The sequence below is a fragment of the Pavona decussata genome, unplaced genomic scaffold (genome assembly GCF_977016875.1).
Source record: "Pavona decussata unplaced genomic scaffold, jaPavDecu1.1 SCAFFOLD_61, whole genome shotgun sequence".
Taxonomy (NCBI): Eukaryota; Metazoa; Cnidaria; class Anthozoa; order Scleractinia; family Agariciidae; genus Pavona; species Pavona decussata.
Window position 1 is genome coordinate 2195681 of NW_028145482.1, and position 19786 is coordinate 2215466.

At 37.1% G+C, this 19786-nt stretch overlaps 2 protein-coding genes across 2 annotated transcripts; one reads left to right on the forward strand and one right to left on the reverse strand.

The window, feature by feature from the left end:
* The first annotated feature begins 21 nt into the window (after positions 1 to 21).
* LOC146479039 (mitotic checkpoint protein BUB3-like) lies at positions 22 to 9968 on the forward strand. The gene is made up of 11 exons (XM_085111308.1): positions 22 to 175; positions 346 to 476; positions 3490 to 3572; positions 4171 to 4262; positions 4620 to 4664; positions 5521 to 5559; positions 5894 to 5969; positions 7199 to 7355; positions 7919 to 7997; positions 8321 to 8421; positions 9809 to 9968. Exons 1-11 carry the CDS (start codon positions 62 to 64, stop codon positions 9867 to 9869), a joined length of 978 nt encoding a protein of 325 aa, XP_084967434.1. The 5' UTR covers positions 22 to 61; the 3' UTR covers positions 9870 to 9968.
* On the reverse strand, positions 9782 to 19346 carry LOC146479040 (iron-sulfur cluster transfer protein NUBPL-like). Its single transcript, XM_085111307.1, has 11 exons — positions 19132 to 19346; positions 18164 to 18311; positions 16013 to 16047; positions 15718 to 15808; positions 15082 to 15121; positions 14536 to 14593; positions 13858 to 13984; positions 13206 to 13291; positions 12861 to 12981; positions 12036 to 12118; positions 9782 to 11151 (listed from the first exon to the last, which is right to left on the reverse strand). The coding sequence occupies exons 1-11, from the start codon at positions 19252 to 19254 to the stop codon at positions 11062 to 11064; spliced, it is 1002 nt and encodes a 333-aa protein (XP_084967433.1). The 5' UTR covers positions 19255 to 19346; the 3' UTR covers positions 9782 to 11061.
* Positions 19347 to 19786: the final 440 nt, after the last annotated feature.

Here is a 19786-nt window from a genome sequence, read left to right on the forward strand (position 1 = left end):
CGTTGTGTCAAGTAGATTCCCATAATGCACTGCAATCAGAATCGCGCGCACATTTTCCAAAATGGCGGACGTACCCAACGAATTTCAGCTTGATCAGCCTCCTTCAGATGGAATTTCGTCCGTCAAATTCAGTCCTACCTCGGCTTCCTTTTTGGTTGTGTCATCATGGGATACAGTAAGCTTCTTGTTTGCAAAATACCGACTTCTTAATTATTATTTTCAGTGTTTTATGTAGGTGTAACTGTGTACGGTGACTCGCGAAAAGAGAATTTGAAATGAAAATAACTCCATAAGCTTACGCACTAAATATTGTCTCCGGTTTTTTATTCGCAAATCTTTTAACAGTCAGTAAGACTTTACGACGTTCAGAACAACAACATGCGTCTTAAGTACAACCACGCATATGCTGTACTGGATTGTTGTTTTCAAGATGGTGTGCATTCATACAGTGGAGGACTTGACAATACCTTAAAAGTGTAAGTTGAAAAACACAACTAGGAATAGTTACGTACCTTAAGAGCTTCTGCAAACAAAGAATATTATTCGGGGGAGCCGTTGCTTTCACAAATGTCTCCCTCATTTGCATGCAAAAATAATATGTACCCGTAGAAGTAAATTTTTAATTCCACGATAAATACTGCATGTGCTAGCTAAATGGGACGAAATTCATTTACAATAGAGAGATATAGAATCATACTTACAGCAAACAACTTAAATGACCCCATGACCATGTTTACCCTTCATTTGCTGCTCGCTGTTTTCAGTTTCTCAGTAAAATTGAGTAGTTTTGCGTTAACATGAAAGGCCAGAATTATTTTGCACTTTTCTCATCTATGTACCCATTTTTGTAAGAAAACATAAACATGACTTTCATGTTTGCTGTTTGCTATAAATGCAATTCTACAGCTGTAAATCTCTCTCTATTTCTACTTCTTGACAGGTCTTCTCTGACAGCTCTGGGTAGTTGCCTCCCTCCCTCTCTCCCCTCCCAACCAAATATAAGTCAGCCTTATCACAGACACTGAAACCCTTCCAACAATAACCCCTACCCTGCACCCCCAGAAAAAATAAATAAATAAAGATTACATATGGATTGTATGGTGGTGGGCTTCCAGGGAAAGTTTTTTAAGTGTTCCAAGCTTTTTTGTGTCAAGTCCAACAAAATTTTAAAACACAAATTCCCTTCAACTATAAGCCCCCTGAAATGTCCTTTGAACCAAGTATTAGCCAAGGGTTTTACTTTATAATTATTTGGAATTTCATAATAAGAGTTGAGTAAGGGAAATGTAGAATTATACTTAAGATCCTAATCCAGGTGATTGTTAAATAAACAATGTTAAAACCAAAATATTAAAAACATTTTGAAGTCTAACAGTTGAACTACAGATGAATGAATGAATAAATGAGATACTATCACAGTTACATACGCAACTTAAACAGTTCCACAGAGAAAGCCTGAAAAAATTCAGGCTTGAACAGGATTCAAACCCATGACCTCTGCATTACCAGTGTAATGGTGCAATACTCTACCAACTAGGCTATCAAGCCAACTGGAAGCTGATCATTTTGTGAATTTGTGGTTCCAGAAAATATCCATACCCCCACCACGGAGGGAATTGGAAATTCCAGAGGGGTGGGGGGGGGTCAATGGCTCAGGAAATTCCAGAGGGGAGGAGGGGTGAATGGTTGGATAAGCTTCCAGAGGGTCAACTTCGCATTCATGTCAGACACAGTTGTTCAAAATAGTAACTTACCAACTAAGCCAACTCGTAGATGTTTCTTGAAGACGTTACTTTGTTTAACTGTTTTAAAGAAACCCTTGTTACATTAAAAACACGTTTCCCTTCTCCGAAAAGCCTTTCTAACCGAAGTAGTCCAAGTGAGACAAGAAATCTATGTCTGCGTTGCGTGACTCAGTTATTATAAAACTGTTGTTTGTGAAACTTTCTTGCGTAGAAAAATATTGTTCACTGGCATCAATTGAAATATCTGTATCAATGTTTAAAAGGGAAACTTTTGTATGGCTATAAAGTGAAAGCCCCAATTTTACATAAAGCATTGAAATATTTGCTGTTATTTTTGTATGTTGTGTAAAGTTACGGGCAAAGGTCAATTCCCGCAGTGAATTATAACTGGTTTGTCAAAACTGACCCGTGTTAAATTTTATTTTGTCCAAAGTATTCCAACTCAAAGTCCAAAACTACTAACTTAATTTCTATGCCAAAATTCAACAAAATAGAGCCAATTCGACATTATTTTGATGCGGTATTGATCTCATACAAAATTTGCATAAGAACGTGAACATGCTAATTTCGTTTTGCGGCTCCATCTTGTCTGCGGTTTCAAGTTACGATCTGAAAGGTCAATTTGTCTCCCTGCCCTGCTAATGCTTATTTTGTCCAATACTAAAATAACTAGACTGAATGATTACCATGAGAAATATCGATTGAGTAGAACCAGAAGCATATAACCCACTAAAGCGATAATCAAATCCTTTTGATCTCCTACAAATTTGCATAGGAACGTAAACATGACATATGCAAATTAAATGAAAATACATTTTTGCATTGCCGGACTTATTCTAACAATTTAGATTTAAAATCTTCAGCGAAGCTAAACGGTAAAGTTTGATGTCAATGACCACAGGTAAATATAAAACACAACAATTATTTCAGTATCAAGAGCTTTTTGGCAAACTCTACCGGTGAAATTGAACAGCGTGCGCGCTCTTCGATAACGCATATTTTCTCCTCGTGTAGGCCGTTCTTGATATTTCTGAAATGTTCACATAAAACTGATTGTTGAGGCGTTCTTTTGAAATGAAACTTTTCCAGAGGGGGGTGGGGGTGTATTCTATATTTGAGGAATTTCCGAAGGGGTGGGGGGGCCAAAAAAATACCTCGAAAATGGAAAATCCTGGGGGGTGGGGGGGTCCTATGTGAAATTCCCTCCGTGGTGGGGGTATGGATATTTTCTGGAACTACACAATCTGTAATATAGCCATAGAGGTGAAGTCTTCAAAGTGAGATAAAAATATTTATTGTAAGGACACAAGTGCTTTACTGGAAAATACACCACTCATAAAATTCATGCAAACCTACATCGGGGACCCGAGTGGCATATTTTTGATATCCTTACTAGTGAGAATATTGATGACGTCATTTCCTGCTTTTTCTCGGTTGTTTGTGTAAACATCAGGGAAAATGGCAAGCGATAGATTTGTCTATGTAATAAAAAGAAAATTAGTAATAACACGGTGGCTTGAAGATATTTATTCTATATTCTTGTGTTAAAAACAATATTTTACTTCTCGGAAATAAAATTTGTATCTTCACGCCACCATGTAATATCCTCTGTGAAACAAACATATTTTTTGGTATAGTTTTATTCTATGGAATAGTTCATGCTATACCAATAAATTGAAAGTTAACAAGCTTTCCAGCACAGAGCAAGTATAGGCTATTTTTTTTATTTTCCTTGTTTGTTTAGCATGGACTTTAACACTTCAGCTGAACAAGTTGTGGGAATGCATGAGGCGCCAATCAAATGTGTGGAGTTCTGTCCTTCAGTTGGTATGTTTCTCTAATACTCATTAAAGTGATTCCCTTAAAATAAAAGATGCTGTAACTAACTCTTTTTTCTGTCATTATAAATTTTGTCTAAAAAATTTTCAACATAAAGAGGATAATGGCTAAGTTAAAATAACGAGATAAAAAAGATAGGTCACTGTGCTCATTTAGGAGAAAAAACCCATTTAGTAATTGACTTACAGTAGCATTAAGGAAAACCCACCATGTCTCCATTTTTTGCACAAACTAATAATGCAAGAAATAATATTATGCACAGTTAGAATGTGCATTGTAATTAAATGGCATCACCTCAAGGATATTGATGCTTCATTTAATGGTTGTATGCTGATCAATCATTAATAATATTATAACTGTTCAGGGTTTGCTTGAAAAAAGTTGTACTGAGTGATAACCCTCCAAAGGGGATTTTCAGTGACAATTAAAATTACAATGAAAGTACTGTAATTGAAAATTAATTTTTATAATAAACAATGAGTTTTATAGTAAATGAATCAGACAGTAATGATAACAAGTTATGATAGAAGAATATTTTTGTGCTAGTGTATTTTTTAATTGAAGATTGGATTGTATATTTTTACAGGTTTAATTATCACAGGTAGTTGGGATAAAAACATTAAACTATGGGATCCTAGGACAAATCAATGTACTGGAACATATCAGCAGCCTGAAAAGGTATTTCAATCTGTAGAAATAGTATGATAAATGCAGGCTATATACCTTCTTTTAGTTACACAGCTCTAAAGTGTATGTGTTGTGGTTCAAGCACGTACTGTACTATGATGATTTTACAAAGTGAATATTTATGTTTTGTCCAGTGTGTCATTTGAAGGGGTGTCTGGAAGAAAGCCCTGAGTCACTTCTGATAAATTGCTAGATTCTCCTATCAAATTGCCTTGTATTCCCTTGTGAAACAAAAGGAGAATTCGACCTTACATCAAAAGTCACTGAGGATCTTATTCAGCACACCCCTTCATTTGTTTGCTTTCCTAATACTAACTTGATGCTATGTTCTGTTCACTGTTTTAATAGGTTTACACAATGGCATCATCTGATGAACGACTTGTTGTTGGGACGGTAAGCAGTTGTTATTCATCATTTGCTTTATCCTTTACAGAACTTGTGTTATTACATACCTCTAACTAACTGAGTTCAAGGTCTGTACTGTAACTTACGGACCAAGTTTTTTCCTGTTGATTTATTAAGTCTCCCTTGCACCCATTTTTAGTGGTGTTACACAACGCTCCTCCCCACTAACTAAAAACGGCTGCGAGGGAGACTAGTTGATTTATGGCCCATGCACGAGGCGCATGGGCCATAAATCAATGGGAAAAAAAACAAAGATTTGTAAAAGAAAATGAGGTTAGTGAGAAATTTATTATATCCAGGCGCATGGAAAAGGAAACTTTCAAATTTAGTGGGCCATGCAGTGAAATATAGCCCACAAAATTGACCAATCACACATGGGTGCTAACTGAGAGATATGATAAATTGTAATATCCATGAATTGATGTCTCCCTTTAGATTGGGTTAATCTGTCTTAAAAAAACATTGTCACTCTTTCGCTTGTTAAATAGCTTTAAGCGCGAGAGCAAATAAGGAAAGAATAACAAAAATCTGACCAGCTTTCTCTGTTCTTGGCTTGGTTCTGTCTTACTGTAAGAAACATACATGTCTTTTCATAAAGAAGACATGAAAAAAAGAAATAGCTTGAACAGCCTTCCTTAGACAGAGCCAAATCTTAGTTGCATAATGTAAATGTCATGAATCTTGAACCTGATGTAATAAAAGCTGCTGAGCATTCTCTTTTACCTGTTTAGTCTGTTTTGGACACTTGCAAAAATTTGACAAATGTGGGCTTTGAATGTTGAGCAAATAAGTACTCTAAAATTAGTGGAATTAACTTCAATGATATTTTGTTGTTTTACTGTAGGCTGGACGAAGGGTAATGGTATGGGATCTCAGAAACATGGTAAGAGCTATAATAATAATAATAATTGAAAGGGTGCCTGGAAAAAGTCCTAAGTGACTTCTGATGAATTTATTGTTAGATTCTTCTTCCAAATTGCCTTGTATTCGCTTGTGAATCAAAAGGAGAATTTGACCCTACGGCCTTATTCCACACGCCTCTTCAATTATTATGTTATTTGTTTATTTGCGATTTACCAACCATGAGCTCCTGATCAATGTAGAAACACTGGCCATGGATCCATTTTAAAATATACTAGATCCAATAGTACATTGTGTGAGATCCAGTAGCAGTAGATCAATAGTTTACAGTAATTACATGGTCTATAATTTTGCAGGGATGTGTGCAACAGAGGAGAGAATCCAGTTTAAAGTATCAAACAAGGTGCATTAGGACCTTCCCAAACAAACAAGGTATAGTATAGAGAATGGGATTATCCAGGTTGCATCTCCCTGGTTTGTCTCCTGCCACTAGACAATATTATTTTAGTTGATTACAATCTTATAATTTACCTGGTATGAAAAAGAAGATTTAGATATTGGTGGTTTCATTTAGCATTAGGAGTGAAGGGAAATGTTAAAGGGGCTCTGTTGCCCATCCTCAGAGTCACTTTGAATAGCCAAAAAAACACATTTGTTTAGTTGTAAACTTTCAAATAATGATTCAGTTTTGTTAACAATAACCTTACTAGTGCACAGAATTTAGTACCATTTATTTTTGGCTGTGGATGACTAGGATGGAAATGGATTGCAACTTGAAAAAAAAAATGGCCAATTTTTTCAAGTTCCTTCTGAGTATTTTGGAAAAATTGCTCAAAACTGATTAGAGTTTATTCTCCCTTAGAGAAATCATTTCATATTTTCTTCCCAGCGCTGTAAGAGCAATTTCATGCCAGAGAAGAGGTTCAAATATGTGACTGAGCTGTTTTGACCAACATACAATACAATCTCTGTGCCCCTTTAACTTTTAATTGTTAGATTCTGTTTACTGCTGATTAGTATTTGTTGTGATTACAGTCATTGACTCAGGCAATTTTTAACACCCCCTCTTTGCAATGCACCAGGTTAGCCATAAATATATGAGAGTCCCCCAACATTAGATCCCTTCAGGAATATTCTTTTCAGGAGAGGTATAGGACATAACCTTGCGCCCCACGACACAAGGTAAAAGTGAAGGAATGCAAAAGTATGAAAAATCAGTCTCACAACTTCAACATGGGATGGCGCAGTGGTGAGAGCACTCGCCTCCCATCAATGTGGCCCGGGTTTGATTCCCAGTCTCAGCGTCATATGTGGGTTGAGTTTGTTGTTGGTTCTCGTCCTTGCTCCGAGGGTTTTTCTCCGGGTTCTCCAGTTTTCCTCCCTCCACAAAAACCAACATTTCCAAATTCCAATTCGACCTGGAAACAGTAGAGAGAAGAGCCACTCCGTAGATTCCACTGAAATTCCTATCTATTTATATTTATTTATTTATTTATTTATTTATTTATTTATTTAACATTTAAGATGAAATCAACAGGATCAGCAGCAATCCAAACCCTTAAACTAAATTCTGCTGACTGATTACAATAAGTTAGGCAATATACTTTTAATTATCATATATATATAAGTTTATGGGTTTTTTTATCCCTTTGCATCATTAGGCTATGTGTTGAGCTCCATTGAAGGTAGAGTAGCCGTGGAATATTTTGATCCAAGTCCAGAAGTCCAAAAGAAGAAATATGCTTTCAAGTGTCACCGTATCAAAGAAGAAGGAATGGAAAACATTTATCCTGTTAATGCTATCTCCTTCCACAATGTGTGAGTGCATTGTCTTCAAAATGCACTCAGAACAACTGGAGTGCCTTATGTTTGTCAACTATTCTGCCAGAATTCCTCCCTCTAGAGGAAGCAGGGATGATGCACTTCACATTGGTGACAGCACTGGCCTTCCACCAATGAGGCCCAGGTGCAATGTCAGGACTCACCCCTTCTGGGTTGAGTTTGTTGTGGCTCTTTCCGGCTACTCTGGTTTTTCTCTTCTCCAGAATTCAACTGAAATCTTGGGACCATTGGTTTGTTTAGTTGCTGGGCTATTAATGGTATTGCTGGCCAATTGTTAAACAAATTATATTAAATGTACAGCTCCTGCAATAGTAATACAGTGTAGTAAAATTACACTACTTCTTTACTTTTGTTAAAGCCCTGATAAGTTGACCATGTCAAAATGAACTTATTTATTCATTGATTTATTTTGGTGAAAGGTGTGTTTTCCCTTCCCTCTCAGGGAGGTGGGGAGGGGAGCACTCAGCCAAAGCATGGTTGGGTGTGTTGATTCCAGTCCATTGCTGTTGATTTGACTGTATGTTACTCAATGCTTTCAGACACAACACATTTGCTACTGGTGGATCAGATGGTTTTGTCAACATTTGGGATGGTTTCAACAAGAAGAGACTGTGTCAGGTGCAGTATGTGGTCTTTCTTTGCTTCATTCAACTCACTGTCAAAATCCATTGAATCCTCCAGATGAACTTTACTGTTGTGAAGACAAGTCTGATTTGCACTGAAATTGTATGTGAGGCCCAGGGTAATGAGTGCTTATGGAGAACTTTAGTCCCTGGGGGCCAATCTGGAGTTTATTGTCCTGGGCCAGGGAGGGACTGCTCTGCGACACTGGCATCAAAAGCATCTTTGTTTTATTATTTTGTACAGTTACAGGAAGTTGAATTCTTAAAGTCAGAAGGTGAGACACAACTAATTTGAATTTGTCTCCCTTGAATTTTCAGTTTCATCGTTATCCTACCAGTATATCGTCACTAAGCTTCAGTAATGATGGTGGCCTCTTGGCCATAGCTTCATCATACATGTACGAGGAGGATGAGAAAGAGTAAGTAACATTATTGAACACAAGGGAGAGTGAGTGTTTCATCAGATTTCTAAACACCGTGAAGTGGCTTGAAAAACAAGGCACAGCCAAGTTTTTTTAATCAACTTTGAAGTGTTAGGAAATTGGTTGAAACACTCTTTCGACTGTTTGATGTAACTTCTCGGACTATTAGAGCACTTGGAGAAATTCAAAGCAGAAGTTCACCAAATTTTTTAATTAAGATCACATTTCCAAACCTCCATCACGGTAGTGATTTCCTTTGTTTTCTTCTGACTGATGAAATAGTAATAATATTAGTTTGAGACCAGTTCCTGATAACATGTTTTTATTATCCCAGTGGATACTTGTTATCTGTGGAACAATCTCAATCTTCATACTATCTTGTCTCAATTTGTACTTTGTTTGGAAAATGCTGTGTGGCATCATATTTGATTGAATATTAGCCAGCACAGTTGTTGTTATTCCTAACTCCGTGAGGAGTCTGATACAAATGAGGTATGAAAGGCTGAGAGCATTAACCAAATCACTTTTCGGATTGCTTTTGTTTTTTTAGCTCAGATTCACCAGAATCTTTGCATTAGGCCTTGAATTCCATCGGGAAACATTTCGCCAATGTTTTATCCACTGCTTTGTGCTTCATTTGCGATAAAAAACCTGTGATTATGGGCAAGATTTCTGTTTTTATCAGGAAACGAAGTGCAAAGTAGTGGATAATACATATTGGAGCAAAGTTAAAACTTTGCCTGAAAAATTCAAGACCACATACAAAAATTCTGGTAAATCTGAGCTAAAATAAGTGATCTGAAAAGTCCTTCAATTGTTGGCTTGTTTGGGGAACACAGAAGTGTTATAAATGGCAATGGCAGTCTGTTGTGAAGGAAACGTCACAAGTTCTTGATGAAGCAGACTTGGCAGAGCCACATTACCAACCGTATAACACTGAAAAGTTCAATGTTTGTCCTCATAATGTGCTTCTGTGTACCCAAACAATCTATCACTTGTACCAGTCTTCCCAACAACAACAAAACTTCACTTATACACAGTCAAAATGTCATTATTTACAATTCTATTAACTGGACAGTTAACATATTTGTCATGGTGACTCCAATACAGAAAACCATTCGTTGATGCCTCTTTTGAAGAGGCCCAGCAAATTTGCCATTCTAAGTTCCTTGGGGAGACTGCTCAAGAGAATAACTCCACTATAAGAAAAGCTATATTTAAGGTAGTCATTTCTTGGATTTTGTGAATCTAAATTTTGTGTGGCACCACAGAGATCATACCACATAATCCCCATAGTTTCTGGAGTGGTAAATTGCCTTTTTTTTGCCTTTTGTGTGCCATTTACAGACTTACTTAATTTCTTAATTTTTATTTCTTTTCATAGACACCCAGCTGATGCTATTTACATTCGGCGGGTCTCTGATGCGGAAACTAAACCCAAGTGAAGTGGTGATGGGGTTGACAAAGAAAGAAAACAAGACACAAACCAAACAACAGTGTAGCATTATGTTTTGTGTGATGATAGTGCAGTATTCATACTTCCTTTGCTGCACAGACAGACATTTGCAGTTTAAACGGAACATTTGGCATTGGCTGCAAGGGAGGCTGGAGTTTGGGTTCTGAGCAGCTTTTTAATTCAAAGTTTTCTGTACATTGTACATGCGCAGAAAAGAAAGCAGTATTTAACATTATTGCTGATAAGATACTTGTACATAACAAGGCCTCACTTTTCAGAAACTCAGATTCCTTACCTCCAACAAGGAGGTACCTCTCAAAAAGTTCTTTTTTGCCACACTAATTAATGCTTTTTATATCACAATATTACATTTTTTTTCATACAGGTACACATTGTACTATAACATAAATTTGTGAAATAAAGAATAATATACTACTAAATGCTTTCTGATTGGTGAAAAGTTATTAACTATGGCTCTATTGTAATTATTATAACTTTATGTAAAGTTATGGTTTCCCTCATGAAAGTTTGGGAGAACAATGGCTATTAACCATGATAGAAATACTTACAGGGCCTCTCACCTCCACAACATTTCACCCATACTTCTACTCATGTTAAGTACCATAACTGTGGAAATAATACAACATGTTTCATCCAGTGGGGCTTGTCATTTTTCTTCTTTTTTTAATTTTTAATTTTTTTAAGTTTCCATACAGGGTCCCCACTGGTTTGATCATTACCACCATCATCATTGTTATTATTCAATAACAACAATGATGATTTTAATATACAAATTTTCAAATGTTCATGTTCCATGCCATGTGTTCCTTGTCATGAAGTCCTTCAATCTGACCATTTTATTTATTTTATTTGTAGTTCTTTAAAATTAATATTGATGTCTGTCCTTGTCAAACTCCTTGAATGGTCCTCAGTTTTGTTCAGCCAAAGCTGTACCAATCATGTATTATTGTGTGGCAGTCCAAGCATGAAGGGAAAGCTGACAGCGTTCTTCCTGGCATCCATGATTAGGCACACATAAATTTTGGAGATGTAATGGACCAGCGGCATCAGTAACATGTTTAATTCACTGGACGTTTTTTATGTCGTCTGCTGCAGTGATGCCAGATGTTTTGGGACGTTTGTTCCATGTGTATGTTTTATTGCACAAAACAACTCAACTGTCACCTTGAAGTTTCTTGTACAGGGAAGGGATCTTTGTATGGTGGAAGCTTTTCCAAAATGCGACTGGCAATTGCTTTGAAGGCTGTACTCTGTTTCAAGAAGAAAAGTAAAAGATAGAGGTCATCAGTTCTTTCTCTGTGTTAAAAAAGTATACAAAAAAACCTTGCAAAAGATGACAGGTAAAATGCTTATACAGTCAACTCCTGATAACTCGAACCCTCGCTAAGGGCCTGTTCACATGGAGGTGGGGGACCCCGGGAAGGTGAGGTACCCCACCTCGGTGGGGTTACCAATCTCTCCATACAATCTCTCTTTATTTCTTGATCCCGTTCACATGTGAAGTGGGGTACCTCACCGAGGCGGGTTGCCCGGTCTGCCGAGGCGGGTAACCCCCTTAGCTGGGGTGAGTTTTCTCCATGTGAATGCTGGAGGTGGGGTAGGGTGATGTTCATCCAGGCAATTGTCTCTGAATTCAGTACAAACGTGGCGAGCTTTTTTGCAGATATTACCTTCAAAACATCGAGAACAATGCCATTGAAGGAAGTTCTGAAGGAGTTGAAGGTGCATTTGTCGAGTCTGATAACCAAGCTGATCTACCGGTCTTGAATGAAGGTGAAGTCGTGCCCGTAGAACAACGAAACGAAAAGTGTCTTCCGTCCACCATCTTTGTTGATATATGTACTGAGCAACCACACAATAGCTTTTTTAACCTCACCCCAGCGCCCCCGGGTTGCATGTGAAGGCCTGTTTTTTCTGACCCCGGGTAGATGGGGTACCTCACCCTCGCAGGGTCCCCTACCTCCATGTGAACAGGCCCTAACTCAAACCAATTTTACTTTCCTTTCAAGTCATTTTCTATATAATTTTACCCTCGATAACTCGAACCTTTTTCAAGTTTCCTTGAAGGTTCGAGTTATCAGGAGTCGACTGTAAAGTAAATAATTTATGGTAAAGTCATTAATGGGTTAGTTACCTGAGGGCTGTCTGGTTGGGAAACTACAATAGGTTTTCCTGAATCTGCTGTTTCTCTGATATCAATATGCAGAGGAATGTCACCTACAGTGGTAAATACAAAGCAACTTAGAATGTTTGGCACAAGTTTGTATCACTGTCAAAGTTTTTTTGTTTTTTAAATCTTTCTAACGTACTTTTGTAACAGCAGTAATACACGGCCAGTTGATGCTTAAAAAATTTAACCGATTGAGAAGAAATTTTCTGTTGTTTTTGGCAAATCTTTGTGGAAGAGTTCCCAATTCATTTCACGTCCAATTAATAACATTGAGAATGATGTATTATTCAGTGACAGGCATGCTCGGAAAAAGGAAATCCGAGAGCTCCTCTCAGTAAGCAAATGTATAGGCTCGATTTCCACCGCTCTCTCAAGTCCGGTCTTCGTTCCTCCCCGAGAGAGGGAGGAGGAGCGCGGGCTCGTTTCCCGAACAGCGGCTGGAAATCGAGCCTAGCAAATGTAAGACCTTCTGATTACTAGTTCAGCTGCTCTACCACTGAGCTACAGGAGACTTGTGGGAGTTAAGGCCATTACACTAGGTTCATGGGACAAACAGGAACAAATTGTTAGTAATCCCTCACACTGTGGCAGTGGCAGTATGTAACCGAGTGGCATGGCAACAAAGAATCTACCCACTCAGGGGATTAAAGATTTAGGCCAAGTCACCGAAAATAGTTTGGGAAATGAGCTAAAACAACAGTTGTTTTTTTTAGCCTGCCATCCACTATCATCACTTATGTGAACAGGTCATGCAGAAGAGATTATAATTATTTTTTAAGATTTATGTACCCAAGAGCTCCAAATCCATTTCATCAGCAACATTTCTGGCTCCATCTTGTCCAAATATGTAGGCTTCGTGCTGACACTTAGGACACACATAGTGACTCATATTTTGAATCAGACCAAGCACCTTAAAGAAATAAAAAAAGTTAGAATAATACACAAGAAGTGTTTCATTATCATAAAAGAATTTATGTCCCCATGTCATTAACTCCAGAGCATCTGACTGGTTACAGTAAATTTGAACAAATGTTTCATATTCAGTGTGATCAACCAAATGTATGTTGAAATAGGATCCATCACCTTGCAAATATACAGCCCTTTCCAGAACATTTTGCCTAAAATTGCACTTACTGGAACATGAACCTTTCTGAACATTTCTGCACCCCTGCGAGCATCAAGCAGGGCAATATCCTGTGGCGTTGTTACAATCACAGCACCTGGCAAGTCGATTAAGCAAATGTGAAAAACAGAATATTTCTTGTCTCATGCTTTTAATATAATATTGAATAGTGTAAGGTGGATACATGATGATTACTTTGCACTGTGAAACTACTTACTTCAGTTGAACTTCTTAAAATTGATACTTGTCATATGTGAGAAAACAAGACACTAGAAGTAAACGTGATGTATTCCGTTTGAATAGCAATAATTTTATTACCAAATTTTTCGTAGTCACCAGCTGGGTGTCCACAACAAGATTTTAAAAGTTTAGGTGAAGTTTTTCTTGAATTCTTCAAAATGTGTCCTTTTAAAACTTCTTTGCCAGTATTTGACAAAACTGTCTCGAAGGCTGATATTCCACCATAAATTTGTGCAGTTTCCAAGAATAATCTCTCAGAAAAAAGTGACGAGACAGCCCAGAATCCTTCTAGCTGAAAGTTTGATAATAATAAAAAAGCTAGTCTGTAAACCATTCCATCAAATTAACCTCAAAACAGAATTTAAGCATTTATTTGTTTAATCCTAATTTTTGCTGCTTCATTAATAATTTATTAATGCTGACCTGAGATAGGAATCAGTTGTGAGATTGACAGCTGGGTGTCGCCAGTTCCAGGCGGCATGTCAATCACTAACACATCTAGTTCACCCCATGCCACCTGTCGCAGCAGCTTCTCAACAGCAGACATCACCTGAGGCGGGTTTGACACAATCACACAAGATTTATCAGCCAGGGATTTCAATAAGATTTGTTGTTGAAAACTGCAAAACTACTGTTAGAACCACAGAGAATTCTTCATTTCATTGTTAAGATGAGGGTCTAAATTGATTTGGTTCACAGAGTTTACTGTCATTATTAAAATCTGACTCATTGGATAACAAAGTTCCAGAGTTTTGATTAGTTTAGCGGCCATGGTATATGAGCCATAATATGTACCGTATACCATGACACATTTAGCGATTTTTCATGGTTGTTTTTAATAAAGCAATAACCCCTTTGTGCCTGTTGGATACAAGATGATTATAGCCAACTTTGCGCTGCACGGCTCATTGCCTATCTATCATCTGGTATCCAATGCACGCTTGTGGAATAATTGTTAAATATCATATTTATTTATTTATTTATTACTGCATGAAATGCATGCTGTTCACAACAGAATACCAGCTGCTGCTCAGGGAAGTGCCTGGCCTTATTCAAACCACTGTATATTCATGGAAGATGCTTGCTGCAGTGCAAGCTCACCATTAATCCTCTCCAGACTATTGGTGCTCCTTCTTCCACCAGAAAACCCATGGACATGCTACAAAAACAACAACAACAAAAAAGAGAAGTGTAAAACTGATGACAAAAGTAATTCATAACAAGTTATTCTGACTCAAATAATTATAGAGACTTAATCTTTTCTCACCCTTCAACCCCTAATATCAAAGAACAAATTCTTCTATCTTGTCTGCATACTTTTCTTTTTAAAGTACTGGGGAGAAGTTATTAATAACTGATATCAAGAAAATTCACCTTGGGTGATCATATCCCAAATTCTCATGACCTCAGGGATTGAATAAGCATTGATATTACAAGGAGAAATTTGATGCTGATCACTGTCAGGGCTTAAGGGGTTAATGAAATTATGGCAATAGCTTTGGTGTGGCTCTCATTTTGTTCTAGGAGAACTCAAATGTTTACAAAGATCTTACTAACAGTTAGGCTTCGTGGCTAGAGAGGTACAGATACTTACTAGGAAGTAAGATTTCACTTTACCTAAGTGGATTTAGAAAGCAAGCTTCTTACCAGGGCACACCAAAATTCACCAAAGGTTTCATCTGATTTTCTGTAAGATAAAAATTAATTGAAAACATTGATTTAAGTAAACTGTATTTAAAAATTGTCACAAGCATGGGTTGTAAAAGAAAAAAAATTCTGATTCCCAGGTCAAATAATCTAACCACTATGGGAAGATGACTATAATGAGCTAGTGACTGTCAAACCTGTGTAAATATAAAAAATGTTTACATAAGGAAGAATTGATCTTTTTTTGAGAAAGCTATTCAGAAGTTTTACAGTACTTTGAGTGCTGTATGCTCTACCATTGCCATGTGATGTTAATAATTTTTCAACAACTTTGACATATTTTAACAACTTTTTGATGGCTTTTCTTTTAACTGGCCAATCAAAAGCAAGAAATACATGAGGCAGGGTCATTACCAATAGCTGACAGTAACTTGGCATCTGCCTGTCTAACAAATCCTCATTTTGACTGGCCAGTCAGAAAATTGTTATAGAGATATCACAATGTTGTCAAAAGCTAATAAAAGCTTTGTAAAGTAAGGAATGTATGATTAGCAGCAATGTAAATTGACTTGATAAATTTGTAATAAAAATATTATAAGATGTTATTTCTATAAGGCACAATGATCAACAACTAACGTTTTGTCAGCTCTGGTTGTCCATTTAAGTTCATCATTTTTGGTATGGAGGGACCATAAACATCAGCATCAAGAAGGCCAACGCGTAGTGACTAAGAAAAGAATAGCACAAAATGATTTTATTACAATATTATTGGGTGTGACCACTCCTTCAAATGCTGTAAAACTGGTCCCAATTTAAGCCATTATTAACTGTAACTATAAACATGATGTTTTGAAACATAGCAAAAAAAAAAAAATTGTCAACTACAGTAAAAACCAAATCCAACTAGTAAATGAGAGAGGTAAAAACAAACCTGCTTGCTAGCCAACATTGCTAAAGCCAAGTTCACTGAGAAATAAAAATTATCATAAAAAGTTTTCAACACCTGAGTTGATTCATACACTAACAATTTTAGTAACAGTATTATGTATCTTTGATTAAAAGAGGTGAGAGGCTGATGACATGGTATAAATAAAAGGAAATCTAAAATGATCTCTGTGTTCCCTTAAGGACGGTGCCTACTATTGTTACTGCGCATACGTTCTGCGCATCGAGAGATACTCGGGTTTCCAATGGGTGGTGCCTACTAATACAGGAATATTTTTGCGTGGCTTAAAACTATACGGAGAAAGCAGAACTTACCAAATGCTTTTGGTATCTCAAAAGAAAATTGGGGGTAACCATGCACTTTTCAGAGATAATTAAGCTTCAATTTTGGAAAAAATCCCATACATTGCTTTATATTTTGGCATTTTTTAGAGATATTACTGCTAAATTATCTCTGAAAAATGTGTGGTTACCCCCAATTTTCTTTTTGGATTCCAATAGGCCTTGTTAAGATCTGCTTTTCTCGCATAGTCAAAAACCGCACAAAAATATTTCGGTATTGTGTGGTTCCAGAAAATATCCATACCCCCACCACGGAGGGAATTTCAGATAGGACCCCCCCACCCCCCAGGATTTTCCATTTCCAAGGTATTTTCTTAACCCCCCCACCCCTTCGGAAATTCCTCAAATACAGAATACACCCCCACCCCCCTCTGGAAAAGTTTTATTTCAAAAGAACGCCTCAAAAATCAGTTTGATGTGAACATTTCAGAAATATCAAGAACTGCCTACAGAAGGAGAAAATATGCGTTATCGAAGAGCGCGCGCGCTGTTCAGTTTCACCGGTAGAGTTTGCCAAAAAGCTCTTGATACTGAAATAATTGTTGTGTTTCATATTTACCTGTGGTCATTGACATCAAACTTTACCATTAGCTTCACTGAAGATTTTAAATCTAAGTTGTTGGAATAAGTCCCACAATGCAAAAATGTGTTTTTCATTTAATTTGCATATGTCATGTTTACGTTCCTATGCAAATTTTAGGAGATCAAAAAGATTATCGCTTTAGTTCTACTCAATCGATGAGTTTTCTCCTGGTAATCATTCAGTCTAGTTATTTTAGTCAATAGTTTTCCTATTGAATCGGAATAGCATGGACAAAATAAGCATTAGCAGGGCAGGGAGACAAATAGAGATTTCAGATCGTAACTTGAAACCGCAGACGAAATGGAGCCGCAAAACGAAATTAGCATGTTCACGTTCTTATGCAAATTTTGTATGGGATCAATAACGCATTAAAAGAATGTTGAATTGGCTCTATTTTGTTGAATTTTGGCATAGAAATTAAGTTAATAGTTTTGGACCTTAAGTTGAAATACTTTGGACAAAATAAGTGTTAACACGGGTCAGTTTTGACAAACCATAATTGACCCCGGGAATTGACCTTTGCCCGTAACTCTACACAGCATACAAAAATAACAAACAAATATTTCAATGTTTTATGTAAAATTGTGGCTTTCACTTTATAGCCATAAAAAATTTTCCCTTTTAAACATTGATACAAATTCAATTGTTGCCAGTAAACAATATTTTCTACGCAAGAAAGTTTCACAAACAACAGTTTTATAATAACTGAGTCACGCAACACAGACATAGATTTCTTGTCTCAGTTGGAGTACTTCGCTTACAAAGGCTTTTCGGAGAAGAGAAACATGTTTTTAATGTAACAAGGGTTTCTTTAAAACAGTTAAACAAAGTAATGTCTTCAAGAAAGATCTACGAAGTTGCAAAGTTGGTAAGTTACAATTTTGAACATTTATGTCTGACATGAACGTGAAGTTGACCCTCTGGAAACTTATCCAACCATTCACCCCTCCTCCCCTCTGGAATTTCCTGGGCCATTGACCCCCCCACCCCTCTGGAATTTCCAATTCCCTCCGTGGTGGGGGTATGGATATTTTCTGGAACCACACATTAGTAGGCACCGTCCTTAAAATCCTCTCATTGCCTCATTCCTAGAAGTGATCATCATGGATCACTTACCCCCCTCCCCTTACTTGATCTTAGAAGGTTAGGGGCTTCACAAGAAGAAACTTTACAGGTTAATTTTTGCTGATGCAGAAAAATAAAGTGCTGTACCTGAAGTAGTAGATTTGCCCACCCCTCCCTTGCCTGATGCCACTACTACCACATGCTTGACACCAGCTATTGGCCACTTCTTAGGGAGACCATGAGCCATTTTCTGCTTCTGGTGCTGCTCCAATGATTGACTCTTTTGTGTGAGACCCTGATGAAACAAAGAATGTCTATCTTGCCATTCAACAGTCCTAAAGGGATTTACATCAGAAAAACTAAATTTATAAAATTATGGGATTTGTGGGGGTATTCTGAAAGAGCGTGATGAAAAATGCCTACTTACCAAAAATTAACACTGTTATGCTCTGATAACCCCATTCATATCCCCTAACTCTTCCAAGCATCAGTTAGATGCCAAGCGCACATGGCAAATGGTTTTTCAAAAAGAGGCATTTCACGAAATAGTAAAATTTCATAGGTCTCATAGTCTTATGAAACAATCTTAGAGTTATGATTTCTTTTGCTTTGAAAGTGTAAAGGGCTTACAGGAAGAAATGCCAGTCAAGCCATCTTGGGAACTTGAATTAAATGAACCTTAATCAAGTGTCATACCGTTCAGTTGCAAATTCTAGGACTGAATCAACACTTATTGGCGAAACTAGTACGTAAAATAAGAAAGGTAAGATATAAGATTGCAAACTGAGATTACTCCAATTCATGTTTACAGCTAGAAATGACTGCAAATAGACAGATATGTGTTCATCACTAAATGTAATCAAACTAGTGAAATCTAGCATTCACCACCCCTAAAAGAACTGAACTTTTAAAGCCAACTCAACGCTTCAACACAAATATGTCATAATTTAGTTAACACATTTATAATGAGGAATCATTCTACATCCATGATATTTCTATAAAGGGAGCGTCGTCCACGCATTTGATGGATCAAAGCTTATTTCAGAACAAGCTTAAACTACCATGATTTACCGTGCTCCTGCAATATAACAGACTAAACAAAACAAAATACCCACCAGTGGATCTTCATGAGTCGATTTTGGTGATACTGTCGTATGAATCGTTGTTATTAAATCGAATTTTTTTAACCTCGGTGGCCGTATTTGACGCACAAGAAATTTGTGGAACACGGCCGCCATGTTGTTTTTTCATAACCTACTTCACATAAGTTTCATCCAGGTGTGCCTTACAAATTGTTATTACTATCCCCAGTCTTTACGCGGCTTAAAAGCCCATTACAGCCAACGGATTTATGGTAAATTTAATTTTCTTCCCTCTCTTTTTAGTTCAATTAAATACAATAAGATGAACTTTAACTGACTAACTTAGTAATAATTTTTGTATGCATAGGATTTATTTCACGCCAGCGATCGGGATGCGAAACACGAGACCTCCTCGATCACAGAAGATCGGAAAAATATAAATTGCTAGGTGCCTTTGGATTGCTTCGCGGAATAATTGTGGAAAGAACTCAAGTTAATGACTTAATTGTAAAAACAGGTCACTGACTCGACTATCCTATAAACCCCATCTCTTAAAATCAAATGCTTTGCAATTACTTCGTCACGCAGCAAAATATTGTCAAAGATTGCGTGACGGTGAGCAGAAAGCCATATTTCTTTGTTAGTTTTGTTCCGACGGCGCTGAAAAATTAAAATAATACTATTGGTA

What these genes read in the sequence shown, in the direction of transcription:
- LOC146479040 (XM_085111307.1), bottom strand. Translation starts at nt 19,254, where the DNA reads ATGGCGGCCGTGTTCCACAAATTTCTTGTGCGTCAAATACGGCCACCG. An exon ending in ACAACCAGAGCTGACAAAAC is followed by an intron (nt 15,122 to 15,717) that starts GTTAGTTGTTGA and finishes TTTATCTTACAG; the next exon opens with AAAATCAGATGAAACCTTTG. An exon ending in ACAACTGATTCCTATCTCAG is followed by an intron (nt 13,292 to 13,857) that starts GTCAGCATTAAT and finishes TCGACTTGCCAG; the next exon opens with GTGCTGTGATTGTAACAACG.
- LOC146479039 (XM_085111308.1), top strand. Translation starts at nt 62, where the DNA reads ATGGCGGACGTACCCAACGAATTTCAGCTTGATCAGCCTCCTTCAGAT. An exon ending in TATGGGATCTCAGAAACATG is followed by an intron (nt 5,560 to 5,893) that starts GTAAGAGCTATA and finishes ATAATTTTGCAG; the next exon opens with GGATGTGTGCAACAGAGGAG. An exon ending in GACCTTCCCAAACAAACAAG is followed by an intron (nt 5,970 to 7,198) that starts GTATAGTATAGA and finishes TTGCATCATTAG; the next exon opens with GCTATGTGTTGAGCTCCATT.